At 42.3% G+C, this 27,494-nt stretch overlaps 1 protein-coding gene across 2 annotated transcripts; it reads right to left on the bottom strand.

The window, feature by feature from the left end:
* Window positions 1-1,654: 1,654 nt before the first annotated feature.
* On the bottom strand, window positions 1,655-26,926 carry LOC311106645 (E3 ubiquitin-protein ligase rnf8-like). Of its 2 annotated transcripts, XM_084149036.1 has the most exons (9): window positions 26,737-26,926; window positions 16,842-16,970; window positions 16,334-16,755; window positions 7,602-7,809; window positions 5,445-5,534; window positions 5,255-5,344; window positions 5,041-5,148; window positions 2,351-2,550; window positions 1,655-1,929 (listed from the first exon to the last, which is right to left on the bottom strand). In XM_084149036.1, the coding sequence occupies exons 1-9, from the start codon at window positions 26,860-26,862 to the stop codon at window positions 1,878-1,880; spliced, it is 1,425 nt and encodes a 474-aa protein (XP_084005162.1). In that variant the 5' UTR covers window positions 26,863-26,926; the 3' UTR covers window positions 1,655-1,877. The 2 variants fall into 2 exon arrangements, with proteins under 2 accessions (XP_084005162.1, XP_084005161.1); XM_084149035.1 differs by lacking the exon at window positions 26,737-26,926 and having other exon boundaries at window positions 7,602-7,803; window positions 16,842-16,964.
* Window positions 26,927-27,494: the final 568 nt, after the last annotated feature.

Consider the following 27,494-nt stretch of genomic DNA (forward strand, 5'->3'; position numbering starts at 1 on the left):
CAAGAGAGAGAGAGAGGGTTGGGGGTAACTGTTGCTTACATAGTTCTTTTCATAGCAGAGGCTCTTGGAGGAGGAAGGTGGGAGGGGAGCGACAGCTCTGACTTGGGCCCCGGGGCTGTCCGTCACTGTCGTCCTGGTGTAATGTAGCCTGACAGACACACTTCCATTGTACTCGGCTTCCAATGGACTGGCTTGACAAGGGCCTTCTCCACAGAGCAGGAGAGGAGTGGCGCTCCGGAAGCAGGTGCTGAAATGCACTCAGGATATCAACCTAGTGAGGGGAACGAATCAGTCTTGGGGAACACAGGCTGCATCTGGTCTTGCCTGGAACTGAAGTAGAATAATCTGTGGGAAAATCCACAGTGTCATTCATGAGTCTACACGGCTTAGTGATGTTGTTCGTTTGGATTCTCCCCCCCCCCCCCTATTGTTCTGTGTCTGAAGAACCAAACAGGTTTATATGCAACACTATGGGGAAAATCTGCATATGTTGAACTAACAGACCATAGAACCTCATTCACTTTGGTAATTAAAGTAGAATTGACAGGGGACACAAAATATATGGTTGAACAGAAGAGATTCTGTCAATAGAGAACATAGTCAGTGTTTAGAATGGAATGGCATCACATTTCCAGAACTGCTACCCCATACAGCAGTAGGATATTAGCCCATATAGCTCACTGAGTGCCGCCTGTTTCATACAGATACGAGCTTTGCTATTAGAAAAGTGAATACATGCCATCTTTATTTACGACAGAATAAAAATTGTTTTAACATCTTCAAAGATCCCCTTGTGTAAGGGAATTCAAAACCCTGCACAGAGAGAATGAAATAAAAGCCATCTGTTTGTCCATGAAGAGTACCAGCAATATCTCCAGCATTATTGTTGGGATGGTGGTGCAATCACACTTTTCCATTTGCCTTCATGGCACAAGGAGCAGTTGCATTAGTTACTAGGCAATGCTGCGATGTGTGAAATTGCCAGAGTAGTTGGAAGGTGCAATTTGAGATCAGTGGAATTTCGGCAAAATAGAGGTACCTTTGCTATTGCAATGTCAGGATGTATGCATACCATCCTCTGTGTATTCAAGACATGGCTTACATAGATAAAATATTGCCTTGACTTTCCTAGTCAGCCCTATGGGTCACACTTGTAAAAATAAATGTAATAATTGTCATTTATCATACACTTATTCAGAGTGATTTACAGGAGCAATTAGGGTTAAGTGGGGCTTGCTCAAGAGCACGTCTGCATATATTTCACCTGGTCGGCTTGGTGTTTCAAACTAGAGGCTTTTCAGTTACCGTCCCATTGCTCTTAACCGCTAGGCTACCGGCCACCCTGTCTGGTCTTAAGAGCAGATTATATTATATCAATATTATACGGTTTTGTAATTTGTTTACCAATAACCCCCTCACCATCATATAAAAAAGGTAAATAAACAATGACCACTGTTTCATGCTCACAAAAATGTTTTTTTTTTGTTTAACTGGCGCCACCTACATTTAGTGACATTTCAAATAAATTAAGAAACATTTTTTTATTCCGTTTCATTGGAAAATAAATTAACACAAAGAAAACTGACATTTGTACAAAAAATATATATGAACACTAACGACATTTGTCATACAATATTGAGTGCGTTGGTTTCCTGGCAAGGATGGACTTTCTCCCTTTCTCTGCATTCTCTATGACAGTCTTTGCCTGAACATTTCAGGAAAATGCTTATAATGAACGTAAAGAAATGTATAATGTGTAACAACGTCAAATGGGCTAAACCTCGTCATTGTCCTCATCGGAATCGTCGCTGGAGCCCCAATGGTCGCTCTCTTCCAAGGAGATTACGGAGCTGAAGCTATCCATGGAGAGGTCACTGTTACTGCTGCAACTGTCGTCGTCGTTGATCACCATCAGCTCCTCCGGCTAGGCTGTGTGGAAAGACACAGTGGAAGGCACAATGAGAGCCTTTCATAGACCCACACTGACCTGGGTCGTGTTCGGTAGGACACACCATAGCAAATTGTATTGCAATGGAAAATGAAAATCTGTAATTGGACAGGTAGCTCCCCCATTTCAAAACGTTTGCTCCCTACTCAACACAACCTTAGAATTCATGGGTGGAGATGTGGCAGATGGACGGATGTTCGTGAGTGAAAAGTGAAGTGAAATCAAAGTCAGTCAACGAGTGCATAGGGAAATGCAGGGACCATAGCTCTGTTTCTCCACCATGTGGATATGGTCCCTGCAATTCACTTAAACATCCATCTATCCATCCACCACATCTCCACCCATGAATTCCAAGGCCTCCCCTCAACAACCTCTGCGAACCTAGGACCAGGGTGAACGCACCTCTCACCGATGAGCGCCAGGCGACTCTGCTTCATGTCGGGGCTGAGCTGCTCCACCATGCGATCGATGCAGTTGTCCAGCACAAGCGAGCGGGTCTGCGACAGGATTGCCTGCCGACAGATAGGACACTCGTCCTTCCACTTGCGCCACTCTCTGATGCAGTGCAGGCAGAAGCTGTGGGCGCAGTTAAGCGTCACTGCCTGTAGGGGAGATATGAAAGAGGATTGAAACCGAACAGCTCTGATTAAAGGCCCAGTGCAGTCAAAATTCTGTTTTTCCTGTGTTTTGTATCATATTGTACAACAGATGAAACTAACACTGTAAAAGCGCACAAATATTTGATCAGTGTTATTTCCTGATAGTTGCTGGTTATTAGGGCGATATGGGCGACGCACTGCCAAACGGGAAAAGGAAGGGATTTTTTTTCTAATCAATTATATCACGGCAACAGTAGTTATCAGTGTTCTAATCTAGACGTCTGATCTGCCACTAAATGTCCAATCAGGCTAAAGTCGTGCTTCAAATGGCCCCGCCCCTTTTGGGGCGATTTCAGTCAGGTTGAAAATCGCCCCAGAAGTCTCTCATAGACTGTAATGTAAAATCTATTTTTTTCAAATATCAGAGCTTTCAATACAATCTCTATGGGTTTCTGAGGGCTTGCACTTACGCGCTTTCGTCATACGTAACATAACCATGAACGTAACTAAGAAAAGAGCGGGTAGCAGCGTCAATCAATTCACGTACTACTCTCTCACTCAAGATGGCTAGCGTTCAGTGCAACTCGATTGTCTCTTTGAAAGAAGTTCACATCAAAGACCATTCAAAACGAGCTACTGGAGTGTATGCTAGCGGTCATGAGGGAACATATTGTGGAGGAGGTGAAGTCGGCGAACTTCGTAGCTATCCAAGCTGACGAGACCACGGACGTTTCTACACAGACACAGCTGGTGCTTGTGCTGAGGTACATAGATAGCAACCACAAAGTGCAGGAGCGCTTTTTTGAGTTCCTTCCCATCTCGGAATCAACCTCAGTCTCAATCGCCAGTGTGCTTTTGGAGAGACTGAACGGTCTTTTTGCCGACGACGAGAAAGTCAAACTGTGGTGCACTGGCACTGTACCAGGTTCTCATGAGCTACAACCTCCAGGAGACGTTCTCTGAGACTGTGACTCTGTTGAACATCCTCATAACTACTCCCATGACAACAGCTGAAGCTGAGAGATGTTTCTCAACTTTGACACGAGTTAAGACATTCCTGCGAAATTCAATGGGCCAGGAACGTCTGAATGCACTGGCCATGCTTTCCATGGAGAGGGAACTAGTCCTCAGCATGCCTGATTTCAATGAGAAAGTCATTGACCGCTTTGCTGCATTGAAAGAGAGAAGAACAGTTTCAGTACAAGTAATGTAGCCTCTCTCTCTCTTTGTCCCTCCCTGTCTGTCTCTGTAACACACACACGCCCAAATCAGTTCACAGTTGATGTTGTTTAAAATAGTTATTTTTCATTTTAAAAAAAGTAAAAAAAATAAAATAATCTGTTCATGTTCATTTTTACAAATCTATACAATTGGCCAGAATATGGTTGTTCATATTTACAAATCTATACAATTGGCCAGAATATGGTTGTTAATTTTTACAAAGCCATACAGATAGCTGTGTTTACCTTTTCTAGAAATTATTTTCAAATTCTGTTTTCAGGCAAAATGTCTATCACTGTTCATTTTCACAAATCTATACAAGAGGGCAGAATATGGAAGTCTATACAAATTTCTTATTACCAATAACTTGCATCAATGTTTTCAGTAGCCTCTATCAAAAGCTCCTGCTTGCTTGTTGTGAATTATGCTCAGGTGCACATATTTCCAATTCAACCATGTGGTAAAAGCTCTTGTTGATCCTGCAATCTGAACAAATACCAAGATGCTGTATTTTCAGCTGATATTTCATTTGTTTATGGAAATGCATATTGTTTATGCAGTGTTGAGGAATGTGAAAGAACACCCTTGATTATTTTTACTGTGATAACTTATTTTGCTTTTGTAAGCCAACACTTTTGAGATCAGTCAATAAATGCTTCTGGCATTGACTTATATGCTGCCCCTGTCTTCATGTTGTTGCTGGACATATCTTTTTAAAAATGTGTGTAGGTCACCTAAATCATCAGAAAAATTGCCCCCCCTGAGACTTTTTTCAGGAGCCGCCACTGCAATCTACACAGCACCTTCTAATCAGCAGGTTTTGCATGATTGGAGTTTTGGCTTGCCTGGTGACATCACCAGGTGGTATAACTTTTATTAGACCAATAAAGAGAGCGCCAAACCTCTCTGCCTATAACAGCTAGTTTTCCCCTCCCCACTCAGACCACTCCCAGACAGTCATAGCAAAAGTATTGCTTGAGACGTTTGTGTGCTATTTTTGGTTCTTTTTTACCATTTGAATGGTACAACTATTACAGTAAGGTACTAAATTATTACCCAGAAATTATATGATATTGAGATAAAAACAGCTGCAATGGGCCTTTAAGGTAATCTTTCATTGTGATAAAATTGGGATTACAGATTGAGATTAGGATTACAGTAAAAGCATCTTCCAGTCACAAGCTATATTTCCAGACAGAAGTAAATTGCACAGTACATGAGACACTTATTGCTATCCAATGGGAACGATGTAAGACTGGTCAAAAGATTTACCCGAATGAGGAGCTCAGAACAAATTATGCATTGAAGTTCGTTCTCCAGCACCTCCGTCATTTGTGTTACCACCTTCTCCTTTTGAGCTCTCGCCCTCTCCTTCTCTTCCTGTAAGACAAAACATTGGCTTGAAACCGCACCAATTTATTTCAGTATCATTCAACTGGGTTAGGAAATTAAATTGAGTGAGGAAGTCACACTGGTGGTAGCTTACTTTTGTCACCTCCAGCTCTTTGTCTTTGGCCTTGAGGATGTCCTCAAAGCTTTGTCGAGAGAGTGCAAGTTCCTCTATGACTTTTCTTTGCTATATGGATTGCAATCAGATTCAAGATTGGTTACACTCAATTATTATGGTAACATCAGGTCACCTTTAATACAAGAGCTGAATGTTTTCTGTTGCTTACCTCTTGCAAAGCCTCCTCCAGCTGTGTTTTCAAACCCATCTCCTCCAACTGTTTTTTCATACCCGCCTCTTCGTGCTGTGTTTTTTGCACCTTTAAAACAAACATTTGCCAGTATGAACACCTGCTTGTTGAACATCTCATTCCAAAATCATGGGCATTAATATGGAGTTGGTCCCCACTTTGCTGCTGTAACAGCCTCCACTCTTCCAGGAAGGCTTTTCACTAGACATTGCTGAGGGGACTTGCATCCAAATCAGCCGCAAGAGCATTGGTGAGGTCGGGCACCGATGGGCGATTAGGCCTGGCTCGCAGTCGGCGTTCCAATTCATCTCAAAAGTGTTCAATGGGGTTTGAGGTCAGGGCTCTGTGCAGGCCAGTCAAGTTCTTCAAACACAGATCGACAAACCATTTCTGTATGGACCTCGCTTTGTGCACGGGGGCATTGTCATGCTGAAACAGGAAAGGGCCTTCCCCAAACTGTTGCCACAAAGTTGGAAGCACAGAATCGTCTACAATGTCATTGTATGCTGTAGCGTTAATATTTCCCTTCACTGGAACTAAGGGGCCTAGCCCGAACCATGAAAAAACAGCCACAGACCATTATTCCTCCTCCACCAAAATTGACAGTTGGCACTACGCATTGGGACAGGTAGCGTTCTTCTGGCATCCGCCAAACCCAGATTCATCCGTCGGACTGCCAGATGGTGAAGCTTGATTAATCACTCCAGAGAACGCATTTCCACTGCTCAGAGTCCAATGGCGGCGAGCTTTACACCACTCCAGCCAATGCTTGGCATTGCACATGGTGATCTTAGGCTTGTGTGCGGTTGCTCGGCCATGGAAACCAATTTCATGAAGCTCCCGACGAACAGTTATTGTGCTGACATTGCTTCCAGAGGCAGTTTGGAACTTATTAGTGAGGGTTACACCAAGGACAGACAATATTTACCACTTTGTGGCTGAAATAGCCGAATCCACTAATTTGAAGGGGTGTCCACATCCTTTTGGCCATGTAGTGTAAAATAAAAGTAGAAAACCAGTCATTATCTGGTGTGACAACCATTTGCCTCATGTAGCACGACATCTCCTTCACATAGTGTTGATCAGGCTGTTGATTGTGGCCTGTGGAATGTTGTCCCACTCCTCTTCAATGGCTTTGCGAAGTTAACACGCCGTCGTACACGTCGATCCAGAGCATCGCAACATGCTCAATGGGTGACATGTCTGGTGAGTATGCAGGCCATGGAAGAACTGGGACATTTTAAGCTTCCAGGAATTGTACACAGATCCTTGCGACATGGGGCCGTGCATGATCATGCTGAAACATGAGGTGATGGTGGAGGATGAATGGCACGACAATGGGCCTCACGATTTCGTCAGGATCTCTGTGTGTTGAAATTGCCATAGATAAAATGGAATTGTGTTTGTTGTCTGTAGCTTATGCCTGCCCGCACCATAAACCCACCACCACGGGGCACTCTGTTCACAACATTGACATCAGCACACCACTCGCCCACATGACACCGTCTGCCTGATACAGTTGAAACCGGGATTAATCCGTGTAGAGCACACTTCTCCAGCATGCTAGTGGCCATTGAAGGTGAGCCAAACTGCAGTCAGGTCAAGACCAAGGTGAGAACGACCAGCACGCAGATGAGCTTCCCTAAGACGGTTTCTGACAGTTTGTGCAGAAATTATTTGGTTGTGCAAACCCACAATATCATCAGCTGTCCAGGTGTCTCAGACGAATGTGAAGAAGCCGGATGTGGAGGTCCTGAGCAGGCGTGGTTACACGTGGTCTGCGTTTGTTAGGCCAGTTGGATGTACTGCCAAATTCTCTAAAACAACATTTTAGAGTGGCCTTTTATTGTCCCCAGCACAAGGTGCACCTGTGTAATGATCATGTTGTTTAATCAGCTTCTTGATATGCCACACCTGTCAGGTGGATGGATTATCTTGGCAAAGGGGAAATGCTCACTGACAGTGATGTAAACAAATCTGCGCACAAAATTTGAGAGATACACACTTTTTGTGCGTATGGAAGTTTTCTGGGATCTTTTATTTCAGCTCATGAAATCAACACTTTACATGTTGCGTTTATATTCTTATTCACTTTATATGAATGGAGAATAAATGTCATCTCCCAGTGAGGCTCACCTCGAGGAGCTTCTCTGTCTCGCTGATGGACCTCTCCAGCATCTCCATCCTGTGAAGCTGGCCCCGGAGCAGCTCCAGCTGGCTCTGCAGCTCCCTCACCTGCTCCTCCTGGTGGGGGTCATCCTGCTGCTGCTCCCCCTCCAGGGCCTCCACCCGCCGCTGGGTGTCATTCATCCGCTCCCGCACCACCAGCATGTTCTGGCTGTACCTAACAGTCAATCAACTTTAATTTGGGGCATTTCCATGTAAAAGGACCCATGAGCACTAAAATGTGAAGTTCATAGGAGCATGTCAAATTGGGTGTCAAATGAAAGACTACCTTTAAATAAATAAAATGTTTAGGCATATACATGTTAAAGGGGTCTTAGAAAACGTCAAGAGAAAATAAAGTATTAAAAAGACCCAATGCGGCTGTTATCCCAATATCAAATCTTTCTGGGTAACAATTAAGTACCTTCAGCAAAAAGCTATTTCTCACGCAATACTTTTGCAAGGACTGTCTGGGAGTTGTCTGAGAGGGGAGGGGAAAATGGGAAAACTAGCAGTTATTGGCAGAGAGGTTTGGAACTCTTTGTTATTGGTCTATTAACCATTTTACTGCATGGTGATAGGATCCACCCAAATAATTTGGGTTCGTGGATCCTTATACAGCATTATAAGGCCGCGTTGAGACAATTACTTATTAATGACCCAAGCACAGCTCAGTTAATCCCTACCATTGTGTCACTGAGTTGTCATAATGCTTCAGCAAATGTACATTATCCCAGGGGCGCTGGTAGACACAACGCAAGTAACTTAAATGATGTCCCTTTACTGCCCTGAATGCCTCTGCTGATCCTACAGCTATTGTATGCAGTAATCATTCAGCTGTGAACCAGAGTTATACGGTTAGCACTGAGGCGGTGTGCCCTAGCAGGAAGTCCACTGTGTGCAGCTCACACCCTGCACTAACATAAATAACATGACCATGTCTACCTGGGCTAAGCTTCCCAGTTAAGCAACAAAAACAATCAAGCATCGCAGAAAAGTGCTAAAAAATAGCCCACGTTAACATACAGTGCATTCGGAAAGTATTCAGACCCCTTGACTTTTTCCACATTGTTACGTTACAGCCTTATTCTAAAATGGATTAAATTAATCTACACACAATACCCCATAATGACAAAGCAAAAACAGGTTTTAGAAATGTAATAAATAAAATAAAAAAATATTACATTTACATAAGTATTCAGACCCTTTACTCAGTACCTTGTTGAAGCACCTTTGACAGCGAAAAAATATTACATTTACATAAGTATTCAGACCCTTTACTCAGTACCTTGTTGAAGCACCTTTGACAGCGACTTCTTGGGTATGACGATTCAAGCTTGACACACCTGTATTTGGGGAGTTTCTCTCATTCTTTTCTGCAGATCCTCTCAAGCTCTGTCAGGTTGGATGGGGAGCGTCACTGCACAGATATTTTCAGGTCTCTCCAGAGATGTCAGATCGGGTTGAAGTCCAGGCTCTGGCTGGGCCACTCAAGGACATTCAGAGACTTGTCCCGAAGCCACTTCTGCGTTGTCTTGGCTGTGTGCTTAGGGTCTTGTCCTGTTGGAAGGTGAACCTTCACCCCAGTCTGATCTCCTGAGCACTCTGGAGAAGGTTTTCATCAAGGATCTCTCTGTACTTTTCTCCATTCATCTTTCCCTCTATCCTGACTAGTCTCCCAGTCCCTGCCGCTGAAATACATCCCCACAGCATGATGCTGCCACCACCATGCTTCACCGTAGGGATGGTGCCATCTTGTTTCTCATAGTCTGAGAGCCCTTTAGGTGCCTTTTGGCAAACTCAAAGCGGGCTGTCATGTGCCTTTTACTGTGGAGTGGCTTCCGTCTGGCCACTCTACCATAAAGGCATGATTGGTGGAGTGCTGCAGAGATGGTTGTCCTTCTGGAAGATTCTCCCATCTCCACAGAGGAACTCTGGAGCTCTTTCAGAGTGACCATCAGGTTCTTGGTCACCTCCCTGACCAAGGCCCTTCTCCCCCGATTGCTCAGTTTGGCCGGGCGGCCAGCTCTAGGAAGAGTGGTTCCAAACTTCTTCCATTTAAGAATGATGGAGGCCACTGTGTTCTTGGGAACTTCAAAGCTGCAGAAATGTTTTGGAACCCTTCGCCAGATCTGTGCCTCGACACAATCCTGTCTCGGAGCTCTACGGACAATTCCGTCGACCTCATGACTTGGATTTTGCTCTGGCATGCACTGTCAACTATGGGACCTTATATAGACAGGTGTGTGCCTTTCCAAATCATGTCCAATCAATTGAATTTACCACAGGTGGACTCCAATCAAGTTGTAGAAACATCTCAAGTACGATCAATGGAAACCGTATGCACCGGAGCTCAATTTCCAGTCTCATAGCAAAGGGTCTGAATACTTATGTAAATAAGGTATTTCTGTTTTTTATTTGTAATACATTTGCAAAAATGTCTAAAAACCTGTTTTCGCTTTGTCATAATGGGGTAGTGTGTGTGTAGATTGAGGAGGGATTTTTTAAAATATTTTCTGGGTGATTTAAATAGACTGACTTTCATCAAGCTGCCCACTCAAGAAAAAGCTTCAAAGTGTTACCAGTCCCTGCAATCTGGTTCAGGTTATCAGTCAACCTACCAGGGTAGTTACAAACAGCACAGGAATGAAATCATCAACATGCATTAATCACATCTTTACTAATACTGCAGAAATGTGAATTTAAAGCAGTATCCAAATTTTATTTATTTATTTATTTAATTTTACCTTTATTTAACCAGGTAAGCCAGTTGAGAACAAGTTCTCATTTACAACTGCGACCTGGCCAAGATAAAGCAAAGCAGTGCGATAAAAACAACAGAGTTACATATGGGGTAAAAAAACAAAGTCAAAACATACAACAGAAAATATATATATATACAGTGTGTGCAAATGTAGCAAGTTATGGAGGTATGGCAATAAATAGGCTATAGTGCAAAATAATTACAATTAGTATTAACAATGGAATGCAAGATGTGCAAGAGATTCCATCGGACGTAGTGATCACAATATAGTAGCCATATCTAGGAAAACCAAAGTTCCAAAGGCTGGGCCTAATATAGTGTATAAGAGGTCATACAATACGTTTTGTAGTGATTCCTATGTTGTTGATGTAAATAATATTTGTTGGTCTGTGGTGTGTAATGAGGAGCAACCAGAGGCTGCACTTGATACATTTATGAAATTGCTTATTCCAGTTACTATGAAGCATGCACCCATTACGAAAATTACTAAAAACGGTTAAATCCCTGTGGATTGATGAGGAATTGAACATGTTTATGGTTGAGAGGGATGAGGCAAAAGGAATGGCAAATACGTCTGGCTGCACAACCATTTGGCAAACGTACTGCAAATTGAGAAATCATGTTACTAAACTGAGCAAAAATAAGAAACTATAATATAAAACTAAGATAAATGATATAAAGCACGATAGTAAAATGCTTTGGAGAACCTTAAATCAAATTTTAGGCAAAAAGGCAAACTCAGCTCCATCATTCATTGAATCAGATGGCTCATTCATACAAAACCCACTGATATTGCCAATTACTTTAATTATTTTTTCATTGGCAAGATTAGTCAACTTAGCCATGACATGCCAGCAACAAATGCTGACACTACACATCCAAGTATAACTTTTCAAATTATCAAAAGGTAAAAGCATTGTAATTTAGAATTCCGTAAAGTGAGTGTGGAAGAGGTGAAAAAATTATTGTTGTCTATCAATAATGACAAGCCACCGGGGTCTGACAATTTGGATGGAACATTTCTGAGGATAATAGCGGACGATATTGCCACTCCTTTTTGACATATCTTCAATCTTAGCCTACTAGAAAGTGCGCCCCCTCAGGCCTGGAGGGAAGCAAAAGTAATTCCGCTACCCAAGAATAGTAAAGCCCCCTTTACTGGCTCAAATAGCCAACCAATTAGCCTGTTACCAACCCTTAGTAAACTTTTGGAAAAAATGGTGCTTGACCAGATACAATGCTATTTTACTGTAAGCAAACTGAAAACAGACTTTCAGCACACTTATAGGAAGGACATTCAACAAGCACGGCACTTACACAAATGACCGATGATTGGCTGAGAGAAATTGATAAAAAGATTGTGGGAGCCGTTTTGTTTGACATTATTGATCATAGTCTGCTGCTGGAAAAACATATGTATTGTGGCTAAAGAGTTACCTGTCTAACAGAATACAGAGGGTGTTCTTTAATGGAAGCCTCTTCAACATAATCCAGGTAGAATCAGGAATTCCCCAGGGCAACTGTCTAGGCTCCTTCCTTTTGTCAATCTTTACTAAAGACATGCCACTGACTTTGAGTAAAGCCAGTGTGTCTATGTATGCAGATGACTCAACACTTTACACGTCAGCTACTACAGTGACTGAAATTACTCCAACACTTACAGTGAGGGAAAAAAGTATTTGATCCCCTGCTGATTTTGTACGTTTGCCCACTGTCAAAGACATGATCAGTCTATCATTTTAAATGGTAGGTTTATTTGAACAGTGAGAGACAGAATAACAACAACAAAATCCAGAAAAATGTATGTCAAAAATGTTATAAATTGATTTGCATTTTAATGAGGGAAATAAGTATTTGACTTAGTACTTGGTGGCAAAACCCTTGTTGGCAATCACAGAGGTCAGACGTTTCTTGTAGTTGGCCACCAGGTTTGCACACATCTCAGGAGGGATTTTGTCCCACTTCTTTGCAGATCTTCTCCAAGTCATTAAGGTTTCGAGCCTGACGTTTGGCAACTCGATCCTTCAGCTCCCTCCACAGATTTTCTATGGGATTAAGGCCTGGAGACTGGCTAGGCCACTCCAGGACCTTAATGTGCTTCTTCTTGAGCCACTCCTTTGTTGCCTTGGCCGTGTGTTTTGGGTCATTGTCATGGAATACCCTGGAATACCCATCCACGACCCATTTTCAATGCCCTGGCTGAGGGAAGGAGGTTCTCACCCAAGATTTGACGGTACATGGCCCCGTCCATTGTCCCTTTGATGCGGTGAAGTTGTCCTGTCCCCTTAGCAGAAAAACACCCCCAAAGCATAATGTTTCCACATCCATGTTTGACAGTGGGGATAGTGTTCTTGGGGTCATAGGCAGCATTCCTTCCTTCTCCAAACACGGCGAGTTGAGTTGAGGCCAAAGAGCTCGATTTGTCTCTCATCTGATCACAACACTTTCCCCCAGTTCTCCTCTGAATCATTCAGATGTTCATTGGCAAACTTCAGACGGGCCTGTATATGTGCTTTCTTGAGCAGGGGGACCTTGCGGGCGCTGCAGGATTTCAGTCCTTCACGGCGTAGTGTGTTACCAATTGTTTTCTTGGTGACTATGGTCCCAGCTGCCTTGATATCATTGACAAGATCCTCCCGTGTAGTTCTGGGCTGATTCCTCACCGTTCTCATCTTGCATGGAGCCCCAGGCCGAGGGAGATTGACAGGTCTTTTGTGTTTCTTCCATTTGCGAATAATCACACCAACTGTTGTCACCTTCTCACCAAGCTGCTTGGTGATGGTCTTGTAGCCCATTCCAGCCTTGTGTAGGTCTACAATCTTGTCCCTGACATCCTTGGAGAGCTCTTTGGTCTTGGCCATGGTGGAGAATTTGGAATCTGATTGATTGATTGCTTGCTTCTGTGGACAGGTGTCTTTCATACAGGTAACAAGCTGAGATTAGGAGCACTCCCTTTAAGAGTGTGCTCCTAATCTCAGCTCGTTACCTGTATAAAAGACATCTGGGAGCCAGAAATCTTTCTGATTGAGAGGGGGTCAAATACTTATTTCCCTCTTTAAAATGCAAATCAATTTATAACATTTTTGACATGCGTTTTTCTGGATTTTTGTTGTTGTTATTCTGTCTCCCACTGTTCAAATAAACCTACCATTAAAATTATAGACTGATCATGTCTTTGTCAGTGGGCAAACGTACAAAATCAGCAGGGGATCAAATACTTTTTTCCCTCACTGTAGGGCTGCAGTTAGTTTCAGAATGGGTGTCAAGGAATAAGTTAGGTCTTAAAATTAAAAAAAAATACTAAAAGCATTGTATTTGGGACAAATCATTCACTAAACCTGAACTAAATATTGTAATAAAATGGAAATTGAGGTGCCTAAACTGCTTGGAGTAACCCTGGATTTTAAACTCATGGTCAAAACATTTTGATACAACAGTAGCTAAGATGGGGAGAAATCTGTCCATTATAAAGCGCTGCTATGCCTTTCAAACAACACTATCAACAAGGCAGGTCCTACAGGCCCTAGTTGTCGCACCTGGACTACTGTTCAGTCGTGTGGTCAGGTACCACAAAGAGGGACTTAGGAAAATTACAATTGGCTCAGAACAGGGCAGCACGGCTGGCCCTTAAATGTACACGGAGAGCTAACAATAATATGCATGTAAATCTCTCATGGCTCAAAGTGGAGGAGAGATAGACTTCATCACTACTTGTTTTTGTAAGAAGTGTTGGCATGTTGAATGCACCGAGGTGTCTGTTTAAAGTACTAGCACACAGCTCGGACACCCATGCATACCCCCACAAGACATGCCACCAAAGGTCTCTTCACAATCCCATAATCAAGAACAGACTATGGGAGGCACACAGTACCACATAGAGCAGGGTTCCCCAACTGGCGGCCCGCAGGTTTTATTTGGCCACCCAAGTTTTCTGAGCCAAAAAATTATAATAATACATTTTTCTTTTTAAATCATTGTTGGACATCAGGAAATCAGCTCCAACTGATTTTAATTTAAGAAATCTATTCCCAAGTATTCCCACACATAAGAGAGAGACACGTGATTATATACAAATGTAAGCAAGGTTTGAAATGATTATGTTTTAGTCAAACATATCTGTTTGGCCTTCTTGCGGTCAATTTGCAGTCTACAAATGATTTGTAATTATGTTCCGGCCCTGCAACCATCAGCTCAAGAAAAAATAATAAAATAAAACAAATATATTTAAAACAAAATCGGCCCGCGGCTGAATCTAGTTGATGATCCCTGACAGAGCCATGGCTACATGGAACTCTATTCCACATCAGGTAACTGACGCAAGCAGTAGAATCAGATCTTAAAAAACAAAAACACACCTTATGGAACAGCGGGGACTGTGAAGAGACACCACACGCATAAGACACACACTCTACACACACATACACATGGATTTTGCATTGTAGATATGTGATAGAGTAGTGGCCTGAGGGAACACACTTAATGCGTTGTGAAAAGTGTTATGAAATGTAATGTAATATTTTAAATTGTATATAGCTGCCTTAATGTTGCTAGACCCCAGGAAGAGTAGCTGCTAAATGGGGATCCTTAATAAATACAAATACCATGGAAAGCCGAAACTCCCGCCCATGCAAACCTGCTGATTAGCAGGTCCTGTGTAGATTGTATTTTCAACCAGCAACTATCAGGGAATAAACACTGACCAATTTTTTGATATACTTTTACAGTGTTAGTTTCATCAGCTGTTGTTCAATATGATATAAAAACACAGGAAAAACTGATTTTAGGCTGCACTGGGCCTTTAAAATGTATTAGAAATACATCAAAACACAGTAAAGACTGCTTCCAACTAATCTTAACACTTACATTTAGTTTTTGAGAAATGTATCTGCCTTCTGTAAGTTTAAAAAGGTCCAATACAGCCGTTTTGATCTAAATACATAGACATCCATTGTTGGTTCAGATTTAGTCCAATCGTAGAAGTCTGTTTCACAAATTTGGACAGCAGAGTACAGTAGAGTACAGTAAAAAAAAGTTGAGTATAGTTCAGTAGAGTGCAGTCTGGTACTGTACTGTACAGTAGAGCACACTAGAGTTGAGTACAGTATAATGTATTGTACTAAACTCTACTGTTCTGTCGTGTACTGTACTAAGCTCTACTGTGCTGTATTTTGATGTCCAAACTTCTGAAACATCCACATGAACCATGATCGTTTCAGATTTGGTTCGGACCAACGAAATTTGGTCTTGTTTGGGGGGAGCTCATTAAAATAGCCAGTGTGTAGAATAATACCCAAATATGCAAAGGAGGATATTGCATATATCTACTTTTGTGTACCTAATCAGTCTATATTGCCATGAAGAGAATTATATTCATAATTATGCATTTCTGTACAGTACAGACCAGGAACCCATGATGCAATTCCGTTACCAGGTGTAAATCCACTTCACTCAAAGTAGTTCAATAACCAAGAGGTGTCATGACAGAGTCGACACACGATTCTTTCAGACATCTTTGAATCTTAATTCAGAGCAGACATTTAACAGAGCTTTTGGAAAACGTTGTCACAAACTAAGGGAGATTTTACTGAAATTCTGTTACCAAACTTTGCATCTGCACGGTTCTTCCAGTAAATGTGTTTTTGCAAAATCTGTGGAAATTGTTGAAAGTAGTCCTTGTGCATAGAGTTGTATTGTCCCCCCCAAAAAATCAGTCCTCCTTTCCCCCCATTCATCGCGCTGATCTAAAATAATTTACCTGCTGAAAGCCAACCTAATGATAAGCTTCCACCATATCGTTTTACTTGTCAAGTATTTTCCAATTGGTGCAGACAAAGGGGAGTACAGATTTTTTGACAATTGAGAGAGCTATTCACTTTTACTACATAAAACCTGTCCAAGAGGTTAGACATGAGTGAAGCACTAGTAGCAACATACGTACGTTTGTAAGTTGGACAGATTCCTGATAGGACTGCTGAGTCCCTCTGGAGGCAAGTCCAGCCTCTGACCCTGCTGCACGCTGGGCCCGGCCTCCTCCCGTACCCTGGTTCCTGGCCTCTCCCGGGGCTTGTCTGTGGCAGAGCAGAGGTAGAGCTTGGATTTAAACGAGGTCGAAGGCTCCAGTTCATCAGAGTTCAATTTCCTCTTAGTCTTCTTGGTTCTGGAGGCAGTGCAGGCAACTTCACTAGGACCCTTCGCTAGGTAGGGTTTGATGTCCTCGAGGCGCTGCAGAATCAGTATGTACTCATGCTCCACTTTGGTGCCAACAAGGGGCACTCCCAGCTTTATCGAGTCCCCGAGCATCAGCAATTGAGCTTTATCCACAGGAATTCGTTCTCCATTCACCCACACACCATTAAGACTCTAGAAAAAAAACAAATGTAAACTGCTTACAGCTTATTAACAGACTCACCGTTTCATTTTAAAATGGATACATGGAGAAGCTGTACCTTCTTGTCGGTCACTGTCCATTGGCCGTCGTCTCGTTGCTTGAACATACAGTGCAGTCTGGATATCATTAGGGGGCAGCTTGTGGACATGAGCTGGTGAGTGACATTTAAGCCACGTCCAATTGTAACCTGAGACAAGAGTGGAGCGTAGGCCAGAGAATTTGATTCACAGTAGCTCCTGTTATAATTTTTGGCATAGCTAATGTTTACAAGAAACAGCATATGCAGACAGAGAAATCTCTGGAATCTTACTCTGCTATCATAGAGAAGAGATGTGATGATATTGTAATGTTTGCTAGTTAAACAAGGTGGCTTGTGTCTTGAACTAGCACTACAAAAGTTAGCTACCCAACATTCGGTTTGTGAGAACTGCGACTGGTGTTATTCATTTGTACACATACGAGGCTACTCAGTTAGTGTCTATGAATGAGGTAGCCTAGTCCATGGCTAACTGCTTTAGCGCCTATTGACGATAGCATCTTCTGACCGGGGAAGTTTTTTTAAGAGCCCCGACGCTTGCTCTAAACATTAAAAGACCCACCTCAGAGGAAGTTGCCTCACCTATTTCGTGTAATTCCTGTCCTAGAGTTGAAATTCTCGTTTAGGTTCCACTTCGAAGACTGACGCTGGCTGCTAATACATATTCAGGAATTGGGGGTGGCAACGTTGTGGTGATTTCCACGTGTAGTAGAGAAATTACAACAAATAAGGCATTGACTGACAGCTGTCAGTGCAACTAGCTAGCATGCTAAACTTAGCTAGCTAATGCAAGTTGTGTGAGCACCATTTAAGACAGGAATAATGTAAGTCAAGCGAAAATTATTATTTCAGATAAAGACTACCAGCCTACCTCTCAGCTAAACCGTGCCTATACGAGCTGTTGACATGTTGAGGGTTGACATTTGTCTGACTTTTGCTGCTTGATAATTCCAGTGAAACTGTCAGATTCCAGACATCATTGGACATGTACACAGACATTTTCAAATAGCTATATTCTTTGTTCTCTCTGATATCATTTCAGCAAGCTAGCTAGCTTTGTATCTAAATTGTGTCCGTGAATCTGCCATAGAAATAGAAAGAATAGAAGCTCCGGTAATATGGATAGCCTAACTATTGAAGCAATGGGTGAGTTCATTTTGCATGGCCCCGTGCCCCAGGTGGGTGGAGATTTCTCTTTAAGATTAATGGAACGAAAATGAGCAACCCCTACATACCGGGCCATGCAAAACGAATTTGCCTAAAACGTTAGTGGTCAAAATCATTCATTTTGGGGCGACGGGGGAGCGGAGTTCTAAAATGCAATCATATCATGCCATTTTACTATTTATAAAAATGGTATTATGTTTTTTTATTAGTTTGCACCCGTATTTTAATTTGCTCCATGGCTCAGGCAGCCAAGTGTAGGCTACACCGAAAAGCTGTAGCCAGAGACGGAAGAGACCCCACTCGCAGTTTTTTTTCTGGTTCAATGAATGTCAATTAACTAAGCAGACCAGACCCAGCTGCTATTGCATTGGTGTCTATGGGAGACCCACCCCGTTAAGTAGACCGGAACTGACAATTTCTTTCAATGGTAAACGGCCAGAGTGAAACATATTCATTAATTTTTTTTAAAGGAAAAATGATGTATGCACTCTAACTGTAAGGCGCTCTGGATAAGAGCGTCCGCTAAATGACTAAAATGTAAAATGTATCAACCATCTTGCTGTAGACAAAGATGATCTATTATATTGCTCAGCTCCAGGGCCGGCCCTCCCATTAGGCAAGGTTAGGCAGTCCGGCACTTGAATTTGGGGCGGCATTTTGGCAATTGGCTGCCACCCTACGGCGCCCCTGATTGGCTACTACACCGCCAGCGGCGCCCCAGCCACCAGCTCATAGCCGTTGCTGCAGTTCCCACCCCCACCCCATTCCCACTTCTCAAGAAGTTCACTCCCACTATCCTTGGTAGCTATGGTGATATGTGTGTGTTTTTATGGGATTATCCAATTGTGAAACATTAATACAAATTAATCTGACAATTAACTTTTTTTTTTATGTGTGCGTGTGACGAAGACGATTAGTGATTACGGCAGTAGCCTAACCTAGCCTGTTAACGTTAGCTAGCTACTGGTGGAAATAATTTCAGCTAAAAGTAAGCTATAGAGATTTGCAACCAAATTTCCTGCCATGTCTAAGAGACAAAAACTATCAGGAAGCGAATATAAAAAATATAAAATAATGAGAAAAGAGGCACAACCTCTAAGCTTAAGAGATTCGCTGCAGAAATGTACCAGTGTGCAGCAATGTCCATCAGCCGGTGTGGAGAACAAGCCTCCGAGGACAGGCCGTTCATTTACCGAGACAGACGAGCCCCCGTTCGGTGGTTCTAGCAGCAAACCGGAGGAGTCCGAGCAATCCACTTCCACCGATGATGACAGCTCTCTGGGTGGACAAGAACAGGTGGTCGCACCAGGCCTAGCCCACACCTCCAAGCAACCGTACTATCTGGGACCCGAACTCAGATTCGTCACTCCATGTTCCCGATGAGTGGTGCTGCTGCTAAATCCGACTCCCAGACCAAAAACATAAAAGACCCTGGTGAGCGGCCAAAAGATATGAATGGATCTTTACGGGACATGTTAGTGCAGGCTGGGCCACATCAGGATAAGGAGGGGAATTTCCCAAGAGATGAGGCAACAAATATTTTCGGTGGCCCACTACAATAGGAGGATGGCGAACAGGGAGAGTGGAGAGACCATGGCTTGTCTATTCCAAGCTAAACGATGCAGCATTCTTTTTTTGCGGCAAACATTTTTCACACGAGTGAAAATCTGCGCTGGTCAGAGATGGAACCAGGGACTGGAACAATCTGTGCCACCTCCTCAGCTCACATGAGAAGTCACATGACCACCTAGATAGATTCCAGAGGTGGAAGGAGCTGGAGATCAGGCTGGTGTCCAAGCAAACTATCGATGCCCAAGCCCAACGGGCTATTGACAGAGAGATTCTCCACTGGCAGCAGGTGCTGCAGAGGCTAATAGCCCTGATCCGCGTAATGGCCACCCAGAACATTGCACTACGTGGGACCACCGACAGGCTGAACGAGCCAAATAATGGGAACTTTCTGAAGTTTGTGGAAATGCTGGGTATCTTTGATGGAATCATGAAGGAGCATGTAAGGAGAGTGCACACCAAAAGAAACACGTGCAATACCTCTGTAAAATAATCCAGAAATCATTGACATACTGGCACAAGACAGATCTAGCAGACAGTCGGCAGTGAGCTAAAAGCAGTCAAATATTTTTCTAGAATTTGATAGCACACCAGACAAGAGCAAAACAGAGCAGATAACCATGATGGTGCGTTTGGTTTCAACCGAGGATGATCGGTCAGTGCTCACGAGAGCGCAATTCCTGGAGTTTAGTGACCTGCTTGACGCAACGGGGGCGGGCATGACCGAGTTGCTCATCTCAAAACTACATGGCATCGCCATCATGGACATGAGAGGGCAGGGGTATGACAACAGGGTGAATATGCGGGGGAGGCACAGTGGATTTCAAAAGCGAGTGCAGGATATCAGAGGGCCTTTTTTTGTGCCATTGCAGAGCGCACCTTCTTCTCCCTGATGCAGTATTGGGTTGCTTGGAGGCGGCTGAGTTAACACCATCCAAGATATTTATACATTTTATCCGGATCTACACACCGCTGGGACTTGCTGAAAGAGTACGTAAGAGATGGGCTCACAGTGAAATCCCTCAGCACCATGAGATGAGATGGGAGAGCCAGGTGGAGGCTATGACACCCGTGCGTTACAAAATCACCCTCCAAGAAGTAGTGCATGCTTTTGCTGCCAGGAAGGCCAGGCAAGTTAACTCGTCTTTGAATAAAAGGTAAGCATTGATCACACACTCGCATTAATTCTATCACAGAGTAATTTGGAAGATTACACAATTATCTATCGCCTGTTTACTCTAATTTTTAGACTTAAATAGACTACATCCTAATCTCGCTCTCTCTCTCCCTCTGTGTCCCTCAGATGATTTGATTTCAGGACCATGGACAGCTACTGAGAGAAAACGTCGCTGACTGCAATGCAGCACCACAGAAGAGGAAAATAAGTCACTCTAGCTGGGCCATGAAATGAAGAAATGCTGAAACTGATGTTGGATATTCAAATTCAATATATAAATAAACAACATTCGTTAAGGCTGGGTCTTTGACAGAAAGCTTATTTTACACTGCTCCAGCGAAATATGGCCCGCCATGCATTTATGAAAGCACTTGTTTCCAAAGCTCAAATGATCGCACTCTTTACAGTTCTACAGGAATATTAAAGGATGTTAAATGTTAAATAAAAGTTTAATATTTATTGTAACAATTGTGGGGTCGTGCCATGTGTGACAACAGGTGTCATATTTTTAGTAAGAAACGTTCTTACTATAGGAAGTTGGCTGCATGGTGATTGCAACATTGTAACTCTCTGATGCAGGAGTTAAAGTAAAATTCCTTTCTGCCCGGTAAGGGACCTCCTATATGTGCAAGCGCGAACTAACATTATGTATGGGCCTAATCATAGAATTGGAGCCTATTTCTTCCTATTCAAAAAAGTGGTAGCCTTAAATGTTTGACAAACAATTATGCTATCCATAGACGGTATAGCCAAATCCTCCAATACTGTTGCATGCACTCCTTAAATACCTCCGCATCTGGGAAGGGCTTGGTGTGTTTGGTTAAAGCTAGGGTTCGAATTGAATGAGGGTATCCCATACCCTTTGATAAAGAAAAGGGCAAAAAGGACTCCTATTGTTAGCTTTATATTTTGGAATAAATACATAAAAAAGTATCCAGACTATATAAAGTGTTCTATAACAATGCTTAACTCAATGATGCCTTATGGTAAAAACAAGCTTTAAAAATGCCTGCGAAAGACTTGACTCCGATGCATATGGGGATATACTGATTCCTCTCTATGACATTCTGAAGCTGAGCTGCAACCTATAATATTAGAGACAAAATATTTGAATTTGCTATTCTGTCCATATTGAGATTTTTACTTTCTGAAAACAGAACATGTTTGTTAAAACCCAGGCAGCTTTTAGGGAAGCACTTAAGTTGTTGGGTTACGCAATGGAGTAGCCAGCAGTTGAAGATTACATCTTTCTGCGTCGGTAGTGTCTTTCTGGGTGGAAAGGTAACTTTTGAAAGTGCCATGCTTAGATTCATAAGGATGTCTAAGATTTCATTATTTGCAAACAAGACACTCTGGTTTGACATTGGAGAAATATGGTAAGAATGCCTATTTCTCTGTCCATTCTTCCTGTGAAACTTTTTCAGCCCAACCTTTTCTTTTGATTGCAAGGTGTTTTTACCCAATCAACGCACAAAGAAATATAAAAAAAACTTAATTTAAAATTGACGCATTGTAGATTTTATCAGTGTAATCAGATTGAAAATATTAGGCTGTTATTGACATTGAACTGATTAGATAGCCTACTAACCAGATGTGTAAAAAAGTGTGTTTCATTTGTAGTGTAGGCCTATAAATTGGACTGCTATTATGTTCTGTTCCTTTGACTTTTAGCGGAGAAAGAAATTGACCCAAGGCCAAACCGATTGCCGACCACTGCTGTACATAGTTTAGCGGGGAATGGAGGGGGGCGGCAGTTTGTCTCGCCTAGGGCGGCAGAACATCCAGGGCCTGCCCTGCTCAGCTTACTTGCGCCGCGAACTTTGCAGTTGATTCTGAATAATAAACAATGCCATGCTGGTGGGAGGTCCTATTCAAATAAAACCCAGCCCCTGAAACTAAACGTATGAGAAAAATAATGTACATGTCATTTCATAGCAAAAGAGATTAAGCGGGCAGTTCGGTTTTCACTTCAAGACCAAATATATCATACTTTGACTAAAACTATGACTTACATTGTTTTTGTATAATCTGGCCATCTTCTTTCAGATGGAAAATGTGGATTTCTACTGGTGTGAGCGTTTAACATGCGTCGCTTGCGGTACATTTTTGGAAACATAAAGGAACTTATCTTTCATACCTGCGAGAAATAGGGTCGGGCGGTATCCAGATTTTCATACCGTCTCTGTACCATACCGGGGTATACGGTATTAACGAATGCACAGACAAGGCAATTTTTTAAAATAAATACAAATACAGTTGAAGTCGGAAGTTTACATAGACTTAGGTTGGAGTCATTAAAACTCATTTTCAACCACTCCACAAATTTCTTGTTAACAAACTATAGTTTTGGCAAGTCGGTTAGGACATCTACTTTGTGCATGACACTTAATTTTTCCAACAATTGTTTACAGACAATAATTCACTGTATCACAATTCCAGTGGGTCAGAAGTTTACATACACTAAGTTGACTGTGCCTTTAAACAGCTTGGAAAAGCCGTCTAAGAGCAACATTGGCTCAGCTGCAAAGTGGTAGGCCACACAAGCTCACAGAACAGGACCGCTGAAGTTCGTAGCGTGTAAAAATAGTCTGTCCTCGGTGTAACACTCACTACTGAGTTCCAAACTGCCTCTTGAAGCAACGTCAGCACAAGAACGGTTAGTCGGGAGCTTAACGAAATGGGTTTCCATGGCCAAGCAGCCGCACACAAGCCTAACATGCTGACCAAACCGCTTGCTTTAAGTGCGCAAGCGTTGCAAAATAAATGTACACATACATGTTATTCAATCACTTCATCCAAACTGATAGCGAGCGTCTGCGTAGCCAAGCGCTAAAATAGAACTTTGTTCTATTTTTGACACGCTGCAAGTCCCGCCTCTCCCATCTCCTCATCGGTTTTTAGGAGCATATACCCACGTGGGTGATTGAAAAATTAACTGAGGTCCACACTCCAGTCCAGTTGGTGATGGTAATAAACCTTAAAGTTCGTTTCCAACTGCCATATAAAGTCCACAGAAGAAGAAGACTGAAGGAGGAGAGATTACTCGAAACTAACTAGGTTTCCACTTTTATCTGTGGATTAATTGTCGGAGTAAAAATCACACGATTTTGTGAGACTCAAAAAAGGTAAAAATTCTACAAAAGACCCAGAAAAAAATGACCTTTTGCATTTCAGGTAAAATAGCAACCCAATGTTTATATCCCAGGACACATTAGCTAGCAACAGCAAGCTAGCTAATTGGCCATGAATGTTATGTTTTTTTCGACCTGTCCCCAAATTAATATAGTTGGCGCAGAGTTTGTTTTGATATTTCAACCTGCGTGTCCTGATCGCGTCTGGTGTGGATGGACAAAATCAACATGCGCGCGATGACGCGTGCCCGGTCTAGTCAGCATGTAAGAACCCCACGCGCAATGCCAAGCGTCGGCTAGAGTGGTGTAAAGCTTTCCGCCATTGGACTCTGGAGCAGTGGAAACGCGTTCTCTGGAGTGACGAATCACACTTCACCATCTGGCAGTCCGACGGATGAATCTGGGTTTGGCGGATGCCAGGAGAACGCTCCCTTCCCCCAATGCATAGTGCCAACTGTAAAGTTTGGTGGAGGAGGAATAATGGTCTGGGGCTGTTTTTCATGGTTCAGGCTAGGCCCCTTAGTTCCAGTGAAGGGAAATCTTAACGCTACATTGACATTCTAGACAATTATATGCTTCCAACTTTGTGGCAACAGTTTGGGGAAGGCCCTTTCCTGTTTCAGCATGACAATGCCCGCATGCACAAAGCGAGGTCCATACAGAAATGGTTTGTCAAGATCGGTGTGGAAGCCCTGACCTCAACTCCATCAAACACCTCTGGGATGATTTGGAACCCTGACTGCGACCCAGGCCTAATCGCCCAACATCAGTCCCTGACCTCACTAATGCTCTTGTGGCTGATTGGAAGCAAGTCCCCGCAGCAATGTTCCATCTATCTATCTATCTATATATATATAATAATAATAATAATAATATGCCATTTAGCAGACGCTTTTATCCAAAGCGACTTACAGTCATGCGTGCATACATATATTTTTTTTGTGTATATATATTGCATGTTTTTATTGTGTAGTACATTTCAGTTTAACCACATAATATTTGTTCTGTCTTTTCTGGTGGATTAAACAGAAATTGCAAACAGCTTTCTATTGCTTGTTTTAAAAATAGCGATAGTTTGGAGATTATTTCATTTTCAAATAACCGAAAGTGAGAGGTAATCTGAATTAAGGGGAAAAGGCTATTCTTGAACACAGGGTGAGCCACTTTTACTAATCTGCTAGAGAACCAGTTCGGATTTAAATTCCGTTTTTGTATGACTAAAACCTTTAGTGAGAGGTCCAATGCTTTAATATTTAATAATTTATTTCAATATTTTTAAAATAATAATAATAAAATCAAGTCGTTAGATGTAGACAGCGCCATAACTAAATAAGTAAACTGGGCTATTACTAAATAATTAATCAGGGTGACTTTTCCACAAATAGACAGGTTTTGAGAATATTAAACTCCCCCATCCCAAGAATCGTTAGCTGTGTTCGAATACTCATACTAACCGCACTATTTGTGACGTAAATGGAGTATATAGTTTGCTTATTGGTCATAGTATGGATATAGGTAGTAAACCAAAAGTTGTCGTACTACATTCGTCAAAATAGGAAGTATACAAGCAGTGGACACTATTTCCGGCCGTGGCTTCAGTTTTCAGATTTTATGAAAATGGCGTTAAATATACAGCCGAAAACCAACGAGAGCGGATACAAATTCATTGCTTTAACTAATTATGCCAAATGTTAAGAAAATGTTGAGCAATGTAATAAAGTAATGACTTTTCAAATAAATTACCTACACGTTATGTTGGCTGATAATTTGTTAGCTACGATATCCTTACAAACCACATAGCATATCATTACAGCACTATGTACCGGTATGTTAGCTAGCTACCTGACGTTAGTTGGCTACTAATACATCAAACGTGCCAGTATATTAAATATATGCTAACTAACTACCCAACGTTTATTGACTTGATTATTCCCTTCATTCTTAGCTGGTATAGTCGTTGTGCGTTCTCAATTGACATTCGGGTGCTTTCGTACATTCGCTCTGGCTATCTACTCGGATTTCAGAGCACTCTAGTCTGAGTGTAATGCAGAGCACAGAAGAACTGATGAATTTACAAACACTCAACACCGGTTGAATATGGCCGGTGTCAGCAAACATCGACAAAAAAAACGTTATTAAATTGTTGCCAGCAGCACAGTTACAGTCACCAACGCTCTGGATAACATGAAAACTGCCTAACCAGCTCTGCCAGGGCGAGTAAAATGGTCAGACTGAGGTGTTCTCTCATTTGTGTCTGGAAGTAGCTAGCTTGGGTTGGGTGCTTGACTGCCGTTGTAATGTCAGAACGCTCGAATCAACCCTACTCCTCCGCCAGAGCTCAAGTGTGCGTTCCGAATTTACAAACAGACAATCTGACAACGTTCTGAATTTACGAAAGCCAAGAGCGCACTCTGGCCCTCCAGATTGAATTTAAGAACACACCCGAAGTCGTAAAATGTCTGGCTAGTAATTTGTTATGCTAACAAGCTAGCAAGAGGTTGCATAGCAACAGCATCAACGTCCGGTAGACAGGCGAAGCGCTAGTACGTTCAACTGAAAGGATACCGTTCGTTTACAGTATACTAAAATGAACTAATAGTATGTAGTATATACTCATTAAGTATGTAGCATACAGTATGTTAGCATGGCTATTCGAACACAGGTCTTGACTCCTGTGTAATGTAATCGAATCAGTTTTGTTGCGATATTACAATTGCGCGTTCTATAGTGATTTAGCAAGCAGTCTAGTAGGTAACTAGCTAGTAGGTTGAGGTTCCAGTTATATCAACTTTAGCACCAAACAGCTAGCCAAGTCACTAAAATGTACATTCAACCAGTTTGGTTCGCGGCGAAATTTGCTAACGTTAGTTACCTCTGTATTCTCGAACAAGCGGAGCCAGTCCAAATGTTTCCCGACTCGTGTCAAACACCATACTTCTTTCTTCGCATATTCATCCTTTTCAGCTGTAGGGGAAGTTGAGCTTTCTATTTGGTCCATTTTTAAACAAATTACAGCTAGCTGAGCAAAATATGCTTTGTTTTCCCTTCTTTGGGTTGGCAGAGTATGCCTTCTATGGCCAGTGAAAATTACGTGGTTTTTAAAAAAAGTCCCACAATGCCACGCTCTTAAACTTTTTTCTTCATGTCCAATATTCCTTGTTCATGTCTGAACCACTGAGGTATAATATAAACGGTCTGAATACACGTTTACATAGTATGTCTGAAATACACTGCTCAAAAAAATAAAGGGAACACTAAAATAACACATCCTAGATCTGAATGAATGAAATAATCTTATTAAATACTTTTTTCTTTACATAGTTGAATGTGCTGACAACAAAATCACACAAAAATTATCAATGGAAATCAAATGTATCAACCCATGGAGGTCATTAAAGTGGAAAACCACACTACAGGCTGATCCAACTTTGATGTAATGTCCTTAAAACAAGTCAAAATGAGGCTCAGTAGTGTGTGTGGCCTCCACGTGCCTGTATGACCTCCCTACAACGCCTGGGCATGCTCCTGATGAGGTGGCGGATGGTCTCCTGAGGGATCTCCTCCCAGACCTGGACTAAAGCATCCGCCAACTCCTGGACAGTCTGTGGTGCAACGTGGCGTTGGTGGATG

This window comes from Coregonus lavaretus (assembly GCF_964263955.1).
Source record: "Coregonus lavaretus genome assembly, chromosome: 31".
In the NCBI taxonomy this organism is placed as follows: Eukaryota; Metazoa; Chordata; class Actinopteri; order Salmoniformes; family Salmonidae; genus Coregonus; species Coregonus lavaretus.